Source organism: Zeus faber, assembly GCF_960531495.2.
Source record: "Zeus faber genome assembly, chromosome: 3".
Lineage (NCBI taxonomy): Eukaryota > Metazoa > Chordata > Actinopteri > Zeiformes > Zeidae > Zeus > Zeus faber.
The window spans coordinates 14,125,704-14,140,798 of NC_137190.1; the positions used below are offsets into that span (position 1 = coordinate 14,125,704).

The window sequence follows — 15,095 nt, forward strand, 5'->3', positions numbered from 1 at the left end:
CCTGGCTGAATCAGTGGTCCCGTCCTGCTTCAAGAGGTCCACCGTCGTTCCTGTCCCGAAGATCACCTCTCCTGCCTGCCTGAATGACTACGTGGCCCTCACCTCAGTGGTCATGAAGTATTTTGAGAGGCAGATTAAGTATTATATCTTTGCCTCCTTCCCCGCACCTTGGACCCGTTGCAGTTTGCGTACCAGCAGAACAGATCAATGGATAGCGCAGTTTCCCAGGCACTGCACACCACTCTCCGAACCTGGATGGCCGGAAGGGGGCCGATGTGAGATTGCTGTTCATCGATTATAGTTCAGCTTTCAATACCATAGTCCCCACCAGACTGGCTGTCAAGCAGAAGGAGCTCGGACTGAACACTCCGCTGTGTGCCTGGACCCTGGACTTCCTCTCAGGTCGCCCCTAGTGGGGAAGCACAATGTCCAGCTCCCTCACTCTGAACACAGGATCCCCCCAGGGCTAAGTCCTCAGCCCCCAACTGTACTCCCCGTACACACATGACTGTGTGGCCAGGTCCAGCTCCAACACCATCATCAAGTTTGCTGACGACACCGACGTTGTGGGCCTGATCATCGACGGCGATGAGAAGGCCAACCGCGAGGAGGTGACTGACCTGTCGCTCTGGTGCCAGGACAACAGCCTCCACCTGAACGTCAGCAAAACTAAAGAGCTGATTTGGACTTTAGGCGTGGATTACAACCGAGGACGCACGCGCCCTTGGTGATTAATGGGACTTCTCTCGACAGGGTGAGCAGCTTGAAGTACCTGGGAGTCCACATCACAGAGGTTTTAACATTGACTTTACAAACAGACACTCTGGTGAGAAAGGCGAGGCAGCGTCTTCACCACCTCAGGCAGCTGAGGAAATTCCGGGTCTCGTTGAGGATCCTCAAGTCCTTCTACTGTGGAGCAGTGGAGAGCATCCTGACAGGAAACATCACTGCCTGGTTTGGGAACAGTAATTCTCAGGACAGGCGGCCCCTGCAGAGGGTGGCAACAACGAACTGTTCCAGCTGCTGTGGTCAGGCAAGCGCCTCCACAGTCGCACAGTGGGAACAGAGAGACTGAGACGAAGTTTCTTCCCGCAAACCATAAGAACTGAACCGAATAAACCTCTTGAATCTTGAATCTTGATTTGTTCTGTGAAAAATATAATTTGTGGGCTATGGTTTTTGATGTATTTAACATTATATTTCATGAGCTTTTATGTAACTTTTAGCCCCATCATCGTCCATATCGCGTGATGGGTTACCAAACATACCAATTTTGTGTGGGACAGTCCCACATTTTGACCAATTGAAACTTGTAAATTGAATACATTTCCATCATTTTGACATTTATTCCTATGCATGCTGCGCAGAGAGTCAGTAGCAGCAGCTTTGATGTCAGCAAAGTGTCTTTCCTTTTCCCTTAGTGGGGCTGACACAGGCGCCTTGTCTCTCTCTTTTTCTCTCATGGAAAAGTGAATCCTATTGAAAAGGTATTCATTGTGCATCTTCTGAATAATTTAACTGAGAGAATTATTTCTGAAAAAGTATTTTTATTTTGTGAAAAATAATTTCATACAAAAAAAATAAAAAACACAATTTTGTTACTTTTGTGCATGTTCAGAGAATCATCTGTCGAGCCCCAAAAAATACATACACATACAGATTCCTTCATTTATAGTTGGATGTGCTTGACAAATAATAATTTGTTTATGAATAAAAAATTATTAACTAGCACAGGATCAGCTATTTAAACCCAACTGAAAGAAGTGCATCAATATTTTGGAAAATGCTATCTTTATCTATCTTCTTGCTTTTTGTGTATTTGTTACATTTTTTTTTTTTTACACCATAACAATTGTGAATCTATTTCTAGAATAACTGTTAAGAATGTCCATGTTCAAATTGCAATCGTCAAGCAAAAGTTTGCGTAAGAGTCATTTATGTGTTATAAAGAGTATGCTGGAAACTCTTTATAATTCCCAAAATTTCTGAATTTTACCTAAAATGCGATCAGAGCTTTTGTACGGCTTGCTCTATGATTTTAGGGACGACCACTCCTGGTGTTGGCCTTTCCCTACTTCTACACCATCTACTGTCTGGGTGAGTAGAGCTCAAACTCCTGATGAGCATCAACAGCTGTTTACACATAAGTTCTACTTGGTTGAGACATGTTGTTTGATCTGTGATTTTTTTTTTTTTTTAAATATGGCAGGGTCCCTCAAATTCACTCTTGATTGTCATCCCATTGATTGAAACTTGTGACTAATCATCCCCTTGAGTGAATGCAAAATACTCACATAAGCTAAGATATTTGATGATGTATCACTTTGCTCAAGAAAATGTATAATGTTTTGTGTAATTTGTTTATTTGGGTTCAATTTTGAGTAATTAGATGAACATCTGATCACATTTTAGGAGAAATTTATGGAGAAATTCTAAAAATTCAGATGGGTGATGAAGATAAAGAATGGCCTCTCGGTTTGAAGATGTGATTCCAAATGTAACTAATTTATTTAGGAAAAATAAAATGCATGTTACAGAAGTAGTTGTTACAATAAATAAATATAAAATAAGACAACCTTGTAAATTGTCATAGCATTTTATATTTAACATATAATTTACAATTGCTCCCTTTACTGTATCTTGCTGCATTTTGCTCCGCCCACCTATCATTTGCAATGTAGAGATTATCTTTTGCTTTACCAAAGGAGGATGAATTTCTGGTCCATTACGATTGCATTTTATGTCCTGTGAAATATTTTAATTCAGACAAACTAATTTGTTAGACATGTCTTTTTTTTAATAATATTACAGCACAATAAAAATGTTATATTCTGACAAGAGTCATTTCTCTGTATATCCAGTCACAATAGATTTTCTGCAACAGGTACACAGGGAAAAAACAACACAACACACAACACACAAAAAGCACTGAAATGTATTCTGTCTGTATAAAAACAACTGCAGTTTCCTTCTGGGGATAAATAAAATATCTTATCCATCTATCGATCGATCGATCGGTCTGTCTCTCTGTCTGTCTCATTGCTCCTCACAAGTTGAAATGAATGAATGAATTACTAATTGATCAAATATATTCCCGTCAGGTGTCAAGTCACACGATAGCATTGCTTCCCAAGGCCTCAACTTCATTATCTGCAATTCTTCATATAATAAGGCAATTCTTGTTATAAGCAACACAGAACTAGAACTTCTTCTCTCCAAAAACTGAACCGACATCCAGGATATAATATCTTCACTGAACCAACAATGGCTATCCTCGAAAATACAACTGTATCAGCAAACAAACAATGCATTACTGGGAAGATTCATCCTGCCCTGAACCCATTATGTATAATTTTCTCAATTTATTTAGGTTCAAGTATAAATGTGAGTGGTTGTCATTAACCACAACATTGTATTATGTTTTATGATGTTACATATCATGCAATTTGCTAATCCTATCTCTATCCATTTCAAATTTGTCTCATGTTTCACTCAAAACTGCCGTAGAATGTGAACCAGTTTCCCTTCAAATGTTCCCTGTGTGTTGTGCTGCTAGAATATCTTCAACTCACAGGAGCCATGCTCCAGTATCCGAAGGGTTACAATTAACTTAATGGCTCTTCTAAACCAGGGATAGAATAAAGCGTAAATCAGTGGATTCAAACAGGAATTGAAGTACAACAGCCAGGACACAATAGCCCAAGACAAGGTGTTGTTTGATATGTCCTGTCCTGCAAGAGAAGGGTAGTAATATGGACAGAAGCACATTAAAAACACCATGATGACAATACCTAGAGTTCTAGCTGCTTTTCTTTCTGATTTCTTCGCCCTGCCAGGCACAACAGTTGTAATGTGAGATTGCATAGCGCGTGCCTGGGACACAGCCACTACAAACACTCTCATGTATAGAATTACAATTAACACACAGGGGCCGATAAAGGTAAACACCAGGTCAACCGCTCCAGAGACATAGTCAATCACCACCACACACTCTCCATAGCACCTGTTGTGCTTGTTCGGCTGCTGAAGATGTCCCTTCAAAATAATACCGTTGTAGAGAATGGAAGAGGCCCAGCACAGACAAATGGAGCATTTTACTCTTTTCTTAGTTATTTTGGTAGAGTAGTGCAGAGGACAGCAGATGGCTGCATAGCGGTCAACAGATATTAGGACCATGTTTCCCACAGAGGCGGATGTCAACATGAAACCTCCGATTCCAGACAAAGCACACATGAGGTGTCCCAGCAGCCAGCACGTCACAATGGAGTGGATGGATCGCACTGGCATCACCAGAAGACCCACGAGCAGGTCTGAGATGGCCAGGGAGAGCAGCAGCAGGTTGGTGGGAGTGTGGAGCTGCTTGAAGTGGGAGATGGAAATCACAACCAGCAGGTTCAGAGCCACAGTGAGCAGAACAATGGAGAACAGCAGAGTGTAGAAGAAAACGACTTCAGAGTGAGGGCGGACTGGTCTTCGACACGAGCTGTTAAGAAGTTGAGGAAAGCAGAGCTCCTGTCTCTCCATGATCAGAGGGATGTCAGAAGCCTCAAAGGTGGAGGAGACAACTCCGAAGAAGAGAATCTCTCTCTGGCCAAACAATGATTTGTTCATTTCATTTATCTTTTCCTCACCAGTTCCCTCCCCTCTGTTATTTCCTCGTCACCCTTTGAATTATGTGACCCTCAATTTCTTTCCTAATCCCCCGTCTCCATAATGATGCAACAAAACCTAACTTAAGGATGATCAGATGCCAAGTTGTACAAGTTCAATACTGGTCAAGTATCTGCACATATAGTTGGCCGACTACATTTCAAAGCAAACATTTATTATTTCTGCTCAACTAAGAAAAACAGGATTTTTATACATATGGGTCATTACATGAAAACGTGCTATTTCCCATTCTGAATGTCTGATTTTTAAAGTACTGTTTTAAGAGTCTTTAAGCCCCTTTTTGGATGAAGTCGATTCTTACCTCTCAGAAAAATGTTTTTTTCCCCAGATATAATCAACATGCATATGTGTGTTTAGTCAACCCTGTCACCAACATATCAATTACTGTTTGATAAGGTTTTAAATCCATATTTACAACAAATCTGATATACTATGAATGATAGAACCCCCGTTGTTACACTTACTGTGCTTGTAAAGTGACAATATAAAGGAGTTAACTTTTTTACACGGATAAATATTGTAACATTTACAATTGACACTTTCACAAGCATCTTCTGTTTAAAAAAAGTTATGGAAACAAAATAATAATACCCACATTTATTTGAGTGTATTACTGGTCTCTTTTACTTAACATATAAAATTAGTTGACTTTACATTTGTCTTTTCATTTTTTAATTTATATTAGAATATTATTCACTAACAGGGCTGACACCCCAGTAACAGGCTTGACAACAGTTACCGAATTGGTTATACTGCCTGTTTAAGTTAGTTATTGCTGTAATGGAGTTATAATGGGACATTCATAAGCCTTTAATTAAACATGACTAATCTGAATATTTTAGATCAATTTATTGAGGGTTTTAGCATAGAAGATGATGAAAAATTATGATGATACTGTGGATGTAAATATAAACCAATTGTTTTATTCAAAAAATGAAGGATATTGAAATGATATCATGATTAAATCATCTATTGAACATGTCCAGCCTTGACAGAATAAACAAAAGCCAAATATCGTTTCTGCTGTGCCCCCTCAAAGGTAAACGGTAGTACCCCCGTTGATAACAGCGGTGAACCTCTGCGATGAGCGATGGGGGTGGGTTGTATGTGTGTGCCCCTGGGGTGCGGGGTCTCCTCGTGCTCCCTGGTACTGGGTTATGCTCCTCGGGGTCGGGGGTAGGGGGTTGTTCCACGGTCCCCCGGCTTCTCTGGAGGCCTGGGGGTCTTCTGTGGCCACAGGACAAGGTGCTCGGGGCTTTCTTGCAGCCGTAGGGTGTCTACGCGGCTGCGGAGCTCGGGGGAGCTTTGGGGTCCTTCCCGCTGCTTGGAGGCGCCACGACTTTACACCAACCTTATACACCTTGTATACAAGGTGTCCACTTACCAGTGGACACCTTGCACACACACACACACACACACACACATATACAGGTGGTCCCATCACACACACACATGCACACCACCACACCTGCTTGGAGTGCACCCCAGCACCCTCCTAGTTGCATTCCTCTCCTTTCCTCCCTCATTTACTGCCATAACTATGACAGGAAGAGGCCTGTTGTTGTACATGTTGTTGTCCAATGTTTATGTTTTTGTGTAAATGTTGTTTGTTTCTATGTTTATTTGTCTCACTGTGGTGATTCCCCCTCTTGGAGTAGTGATCAGTTGTTTATAGACCCAAACATGATAAATAGTTCTCCAAAGAGGGGGGTTGGTGGTGGTTCTCTATAACCAAAAACTGTGCTCTTGTCATCCTACAGGTCGTCCACACGACAGAGTTATTGCAGCAGCTCTTGATGATTTAAGACTAAATAAAGAGTTGCATTGCAGGTTGAGAACTTAATCTCCACTTGCAGACTAACTCTGTCCTAGATGCAATGGCATACAAATATTCTGTGTTGTATGCCCAGCATGCTGACAGCACAGGTAAAAAAAATAAAAAATAAAAAAAACTGAAAGAAGTGCATCAATATATTGGACAATATTGTTCTCTTTGTCTATCTTCTTGGTTTTTGTGTATTTGTTAAATGCAAATTGTCAATGGAAAAGCAGACATTTTAAAATCCTGTATAAAGAAAAGTTTAAGGATACTGAGTTCATTGATTTTTTTTACACCATAACAATTGTGAATCTATTACTTAAATAGCTACTGAGAATGTCCTTGTTAAAATCGCAGTCGTTAAGCATATATTTGTGGACTAAGTCATTTATGTGTCATATTGCTGGAAAATTAATGAACTCTTTATAATTTCCTTATTTTCTGAACTAAACCTAAAATGGAATCAGAGCTTTTATTCGGCTTGCTCTACGATTTTAGAGACGACCACTCCTGGTGTTGGCCTTTCCCTACGTCTACACCATCTACTGTCTGGGTGAGTAGAGATTAAACTCCTGATGAGCATCAACAGCTGTTTATACTCAGGTTCTACTTTGATTGAGGCATGTTGTGCTTCCACAAACCTGTGTGGTGAAGTCAAGTCAAGTCAAGTCACACTTTATTTATAGAGGGCATTTCATAACAGGGCAACACAATGTGCTTTACAAAGAAATACAAGAAAGTAAGAGAGAATGTAGTTGTCAGCCGGTCATTACAAAAGAATACCCCTGAAACAACAGCAACAACAAAAGCAACAACAAAGACAACAATAAAAGTGACTCCAACCACAGTGGCAGCAACAGAAACAGAAAACAACAACAGCAGCAACAACAGCCACAGAAACAACAACAAAAGGACAGAGTTAGTCTGCAAGAGGAGTTCAAGTTCTTCACCTGCAATGCAACTCTTTATTAATTCTTAAATCATCAAGAACTGCTGCAATAACTCTGTCCTGTGGACGACCTGTAGAATGACAAGAGCACAGTTTTGGTTATGGAGAGCCACCACCAACCCCCCTCTTTGGAGAACTATTCATCATGTTTGGATCTATAACAACTGATCACTGCTCCAAGAGGGGGAGAATCACCACGGTGAGACAAATAAACATAGAAACAAACAACATTTTCACAAAAACATGAACATTGGATGACAACATGTATTAAAAAACTGAATTTAGGTCCAGTTAGGTCCAGGAAAACTCGAACTACAACCGGTCCCGTGACCTCTTCCTGTCAAAGTTATGGCAGTAAATAAGGAAGGAAAGGAGGGGAAAGCACCCCCGGTTGCTGGGGTGCACTCCAAGCAGGGGTGCATGTGTGCATGTGTGCGTGCGTGCGTGCGTGAGTGAGTGGGTGTGCGTGTGTGTAAGATGTCCACCGGTGAGTGTACATGACTTATCCCCATTGGTACTGGTGTAGAAGGTCGGTATTATGTTGCGGCGCCTCCAGGCAGCGCAAGGGGCTCCGAAGCCCCCCGGACTCCACGGCCCCGCGGACAACCTCCGGCTGCAGGAGATCCCCGGGTACCCCGCCCTGCGGCCACGGAAGACCCCAGGCCCCCAGAGAAGCCAGAGGGCCGTGGAGCAATTCCCGCACCCAGCGCGAGGAGCATGACCAAGTCCCAGGGAGAACGAGGAGGCCCTGCGCCCCAGGGGCGCACACATACTACCAACCCCCGGGCGCAGGCAGAAGACGCAGCCGCCGGCACAGAACCCAGGCCACGGGCGCAAGGCACGGACCGCGGGCCCGGATCATGGCCCCACGGTGACAGACCGACACCCCGCCCGAGCCGCCCGCTCCACGGGCGGTTTGACGGGGAGCCAATGTAGAGATCTAAGAACAGGTGTGACATGTTCAAACTTTTTTGTCCCAGTGAGAACGCGTGCAGCCGCATTTTGGATTAACTGTAGCCTCTGCACAGCTGATTTTGGGAGGCCGGTGAATAGGCCATTACAGTAGTCCAATCTACTCGTTATGAATGCATGGATTAATTTTTGGGAGTCTGCTTTTGACAGGAAGCCTCTTACTTTTGAAATGTTTTTTAGATGGTAGAAGGCTGATTTTGTGATTTGATTTATATAGCTCCTAAAATTTAGATTGCCGTCTATAATTTCACCCAGATTTTTGGCTTCAGTCTTGCTCTCCAGGGACAGGGAACTAAGATTAGCTGCAATTTTCTGTCTTTGAGCCTTTGCACCAAAGATGAGTATTTCTGTTTTGTCTTTGTTCAGTTGTAAAAAGTTCTTTGACATCCATGTATTGATATCATTAATACACTGAGTGAGGGAGTGTATGGGAAGTAGGTCATCAGGAGATAGGGATATGTACAGTTGTGAATCTTCTGCATAATTATGGTAATATATATTGTTTCTTTACTATATGTGCCAGTGGAAGCATATAGAGGCTAAGCAATAATGGTCCCAAAGTCGAACCTTGGGGCACTCCACATACAATATCCACTTTGTTTGACACAAAATCTCCAATGGACACGAAGAACTGCCTGTCCTGTAGGTAGGTTTTGAACCAATTTAGAACCGGGCCAGATAGGCCAACACATTTTTGTAATCTCGCTTATAAAATCTGATGGTCAACAGTATCAAAGGCAGCACTGAGATCCAGGAGCAGAAGAACAGATAGTTTTTTTGCATCAGTGTTTATGTGTAGTTCATTCAGAACTTTAATAAGTGCTGTTTCTGTGCAATGGTGAGGTCAAAAGCCAGATTGATAGGTATCTAAAAGGCTGTTTGAGGTTAGATAGTTGTTTAGCTGAAGGTAAACTGTTTTTTCAAGTATTTTGCTGAGGAATGGCAGGTTGGAAATGGGCCTGTAGTTGGCAATAACTGTTGCATCAAGATTGCTCTTCTTCAGGAGTGGTTTAATGATCGATTGAGTCTATCCTTGTAAATATCATGATGAAGCTGAAGATTTGTCTTTCATTTTCATTCTGCCTGGCGACACTCTCTCTTAAGCTGCCTAATAACTGCTCCATTTCTCCAGGGGGCATTTTGTTTTTCTATGTTTTTAATTTTTACAGGTGCAATCTTATCAATGATATTTTGTATTTTGGAGTTGAAGTTGTTCACAGGATCCTCAGTTGATGATGCCTTGAACAGCGGTAACTCATTTACAATTCTCTTAAAGATTTCAATGGTATTATTGTGAATGATACGTTTTTTAATTGTTCGGGTACCCCTCTGTTGTACAGGAAGAGCAGACACGTCAAAGAAAATGCAACAGTGATCTGAAATAGAAACATCCATGACATAGGGTACAGTGATACCACAACATTGGATTATATGTTATGGTGTTACGTATCATGAAATTTGCTAATCCTATCTCTATCCATTTCAACGTTGTCTCATGTTTCACTCAAAATCGCCATAGAATGTGAAACCGTTTCCCTTCAAATGTTCCCTGTGTGTTGTGCTGCTAGAATATCTTCAACTCACAGGAGCCATGCTCCAGTATCCGAAGGGTCACAATTAACTTAATGGCTCTTCTAAACCAGGGATAGAATAAAACGTAAATCAGTGGATTCAAACAGGAATTGAAGTACAACAGCCCGGTCACAATAGCCCAAGACAAGGTGTTGGTTGACATGTCCTGTCCTGCAAGAGAAGGGTAGTAATATGGACAGAAGCACATTAAAAACACCATGATGACAATACCTAGAGTTCTAGCTGCTTTTCGTTCTGATTTCTTCGCAGTTAACGTGCCAGGCACAACAGTTGTAATGTGAGATTTCATAGCGCGTGCCTGGGACACAGCCACTACAAACACTCTCATGTATAGAATTACAATTAACACACAGGGGCCGATAAAGGTAAACACCAGGTCAACCGCTCCAGTGACATAGTCAATCACCACCACACACTCTCCATAGCACCTGTTGTGCTTGTTCGGCTGCTGAAGATGCCCCTTCATTATAATACCGTTGTAGCGAATGGAAGCGGCCCAGCACAGACAAATGGAGCTTTTTACTATTTTCTTAGTTATTTTGGTAGGGTAGTGCAGAGGATAACAGATGGCTACATAGCGGCAAATAGATATTAGGACCATGTTTCCCACGGAGGCCGACGTCAGAATGAAACTTTTGATGCAGGTCAGAGCACACATGAGGTGTTCCAGCAGCCACATAGTGGATGGATCCCGCCGGAATCACCAGAAGACCCACAAGCAGGTCTGAGATGGCCAGGGAGAGCAGCAGCAGGTTGATGGGAGTGTGGAGCTGCTTGAAGTGGGAGATGGAAATCACCACCAGCAGGTTGAGAGCCACAGTGAGCAGAAAAATGGAGAACAGCAGAGTGTAGAAGAAAACGACTTCAGAGTGAGGGCGGACTGGTCTTTGACACGAGCTGTTAAGAAGTTGAGGAAAGCAGAGCTCCTGTCTCTCCATGATCAGAGGGATGTCAGAAGCCTCAAAGGTGCCGTCGCCACAATGATGCAACAAAACCTAACTTTAGGATGATCAGATACCCTCATTAGTGATGGAAAGTAACAAAGTACAAGTACAATAGCTGTCAACTATCTGCACGTATTGCAGACCGACTACATTTCAAAGCAATATTTATTATTTCTGCTCAACCAAGAAAAACAGGATTTTTATACATATGGGTCATTATACGAAAACGTGGCACTTCCCATTCTTCATGTCTGATTTTTAAAGTACTGTTTTAAGAGTCTTCAAGCCCCTTTTTGGCTGAAGTACATTCTTACTTCTCAGAAAAATGTGCCGTGCCATCTCAGGCAATCTTTTTTTTCCCACATAAAATCAACATGCATATGTATGTTTAGTCATATAAACAAAATGTTTTATTCAAAACATGAAGGATATTGAAATTATATCACAATTTAATTATCTATCGAACATGTTTGGCCTTAACAGAATAAACAAAAGCCTAATATTGTATCTGCTGTGCCCCCTCAAACGCAAATGGTAGTACCCCCCATTAATAACAGCAGTGAACCGCTGCGATGAGCTATGTCGTGGAGAAAACCCCACTCTGAGGTTCTTTCACAAACAGGCAGTGCTTGAGGAAAGTTGAATTCACAGATAAGACTTCTATTACAGTCTGAGTGAGGTCTGCAGAGTACACCAAAGAAACTGTGGCTTGCAAAGTAATATATTATTTTCAGTGAAATGTGGCCTCTGCATTTAACCCATCTTGGCTTGTCCTTCCTCCGAGGGGGGCAGCCAGGAGCAGTGGGCAGCATTCGTCGATGTGCCCAGGGATCTGGTACCAAGTGTCCATCACTAGTCAGATGATGATGTTTGCATGTTTTTGGTGGGGTCCTTACTGATGGTAGGTGGAGGAAACCCATGTGAGCACGGGGAGAACACGCAAACTCCGCACAGAAAGGCTCCTATTTGGGAGATAACCTGCTGGAGCACAGTGCTAACAGCACCCCAGGCGGGAATCGAACCCAGGACCTTCTTGCACGGTGGCGCAGTGCAATGCACTGTGTTGGTGTCCTCCTTGTATTTTCTTCCTATCTTCTGAGCTTACCATTATATTGAGACCATTACTTAGAAGCCTACTCTACCTCCGAGGGAGGCTCCAGGTGACTCAAAGTGACCCCCACACCCCTCTGGCTTCTGAGAGGCTTCTCTGTCGAGACATGCTTTCACTCTCATTTAAATTGTCTCAATACATTGTTCATATTATGTATATTATGTATATTAACATTATACTACAATGACAGCGGAACAACCCCCTTGTCAACAATCTCGGAAACAAACGGTAGCAGAATGCAGTGACAAACGCCAGTGGACCCCCACTCCCTACACACACGCACGCCGGCACGCACACACATCCCATCCCGGTCAACAATATTGGCAACAACGGTAGCGGAATGACGATTCAACAATCTGACAATGGTTTGCCCACCCAAAAACTCTGAATGAACCCCCAATCACAGCATTCTAGAACGGGGAAATAAATTCTTGATGGATATGACTTTTTCAAAACTTTCTCAAACCTCTGTAACTCAATACAGCTACCTCTACTTTAAAATGTTAAAAAAAAACAGCAATTTAGTCTGGTCCCCAGGTTGTCGTCAACCCTGTTACTTTTAATGAAAACACCCCTTCAGAGATAATTGACTGTTCTGAAAGTTGCATAATTTCCAGGAAGTGAAATAATCTGACTTTTATGAAGGTGATGGTGAAAAGACAAGTAAGAGTCCTCTTCTTCGGTACCAGGGTTAAAAATAATTCTACTTTTAGCAACAAGTTTTGGCCCAAGAAGATTCATGTGGGAAAATAAAGTGCAGCAGAGAATTCCAGTCGTCATGGAAACACGTGTAAACATATCAGTGGAATTGCACACAAAGCCCTGGAGCTGCAGGAACTAGCCGGCATCATGTCATGTATTTATGATGTTGCAAGTCTCCCCCTCTTAGAGTTTGGAGGATACAACAAAGAAGGCACATACATACACATATAGACACCACATAATATTATGTACGTACAACCGCAACAAAGCCGAATACACTCATATTGATTCAAGATTCAAGATTTTTTTTGTTTGTCACATACATATACATACTTCCATACATATATGCAGTGAAACGTAATAGTGAAATGTATTGTCTAGATTTACTATAATATCTCATTGTGGCTGCACTTTTACTGTACAGGATTATATATATATATATTTACTGTATATTATTTTAGATAGATCAGGGGTTCTCAGACTTTTTGGCTGGCCACCCCGAAAATAAAGTCATCGCAAACCTGTCATGCCGACTCACTGATGTTTGACAACAGTATTGTTCCCACAGAAGAGCTACTTGAGCACAAATTGCTAAAAAAGTTTGCTGCTATGATAGAAAGGTGTCAGAACACACAGTGTATCGTAGCTTGCTGTGTATGGGACTGTGCCGCAGACCGGTCAGAGTGCCCATGTTCACCCCTGTCTACCTCTGAAAGTGCCAACAATGGGCACGTGAACGTCAGAACTGGACCATGGAGCAATGGAAGGAGGTGGCCTGGTCTGATGAATCATGTTTTGTCCTACATCATGTGGATGGCTGGAGTTAGGTTCCGATCCGATGGAGCATCTGTGGGATGTGCTGGAACAACAAGCCCGATCCATGGGGGCCCCACTTCACAACTTACAGGACTTAAAGGATCGGCTGCTAACGTCTTGGTATTAGTGGCTATTAGTGGTGGTTTTAATGTTGTGGCTGATCAGTGTATATTGCCATTTCCTCCTCATGCCATGGGAAAATGTAATTCAGTTTTTAATTTCCCATAATTATAAGGAAGTTGGCATATTGAGGCATGTTTATTTAGCCAGCTTGTAGGGTACAGTAGTGTACACGATTACACCAGTAGAAATATTCTCTCCTGTTGACATGCACTGTCCCCTCTCTTCAGCCATGTGGAGACTCAAAATAAACTCATTCCAAAAAAACCCTTATTAATGACATATTTGCCAGACTAATGGCTTATCAAACACACACACACACACACACACACACACACACACACACACACACACACACACACACACACACACACACACACACACACACATATACTGTATATATATATATATAGTGTATATATATAATATATATATACAATATATATATATATATATATATATATATATATATATATATATATATATATATATATATATATATATATATATACTTTTTTTTTTTTTTTACACTATTTAATACATAGGTTTACTGTGTAAATAAATCAGATATAATACACGCTAACGTTAAAGTTCATGTAGATTGCTATCATTTGACTTTCGGTACATAAATGTATCACACATATGTTTTAATTACTTGGGATTTTGCCATCAACAATATAAAGTGAAAGATCACTCAAGGGCTTGGGACCAGGCCAAGACAGTGAAACGACAGGGATGGAATGCTTCTCAAAACGGCCACGATTCGACTGTGACTTTTTTGGGGAAAAACTCTCAATGTAATTTTCGTCCTTGAAATCTGCCTTCGGGGCGGGGCCATCACGCGGCGTCCCACCAACCACGTCCTCTTCGGACTCGTGCTGCGTTCAAGTCGACACCGGAGCAGACATTTCAATGGGAATCACAAATCGGAATTTCGGGGGCAATTGCTCGGTTCCGAGGTTACCAAGACAACGGGCCTGACGTCATGGCAACGCCGCGGCACACAACGGTGGAGAGTGTTCCATGTGCATTTGAATCCGAAACCACCGTGTAGTCGCTCTATAATGTCAACTGTTTCCCGAACCGAATCGAGGAAAACAACCCGCGGGGACGCATGTCCGAGGCCAAACAGAACGCAGCACCACCGACGGCCTCTCATAGGGGGAGAGCTGTGACGACACAATAACGTCACGCGAGAGGGGCGGAGCTATGTGGCGTTTCCCATGATGTGTTTACATGTATTTCCATGACAACTGGATTTCGTCGTCTGACTCCACTTGCCCAGTAACTGGGCCCAAATTGGTTCCAAAAAGTAGAATATTTCGTCAACCGTTGGGCGAAACTTTACAAAAAGTTACATGGTAAAGTAATGCGATTCATTATATTATTTCATATTAT

General features: G+C 42.1%; 1 protein-coding gene and 1 pseudogene across 2 annotated transcripts; both read right to left on the reverse strand.

Moving 5' to 3' along the window:
* Positions 1-3,552: 3,552 nt before the first annotated feature.
* On the reverse strand, positions 3,553-4,524 carry LOC307228372 (trace amine-associated receptor 13c-like; the record flags this gene model as incomplete). Its single annotated transcript, XM_079998010.1, has 1 exon — positions 3,553-4,524. One exon carries the CDS (start codon positions 4,522-4,524, stop codon positions 3,553-3,555), a length of 972 nt encoding a protein of 323 aa, XP_079854136.1.
* Positions 4,525-9,975: 5,451 nt separating this feature from the next.
* Positions 9,976-10,942, reverse strand: LOC307228374 (trace amine-associated receptor 13c-like; annotated as a pseudogene). The gene has a single exon. The product of its transcript is annotated as a trace amine-associated receptor 13c-like (transcript).
* Positions 10,943-15,095: the final 4,153 nt, after the last annotated feature.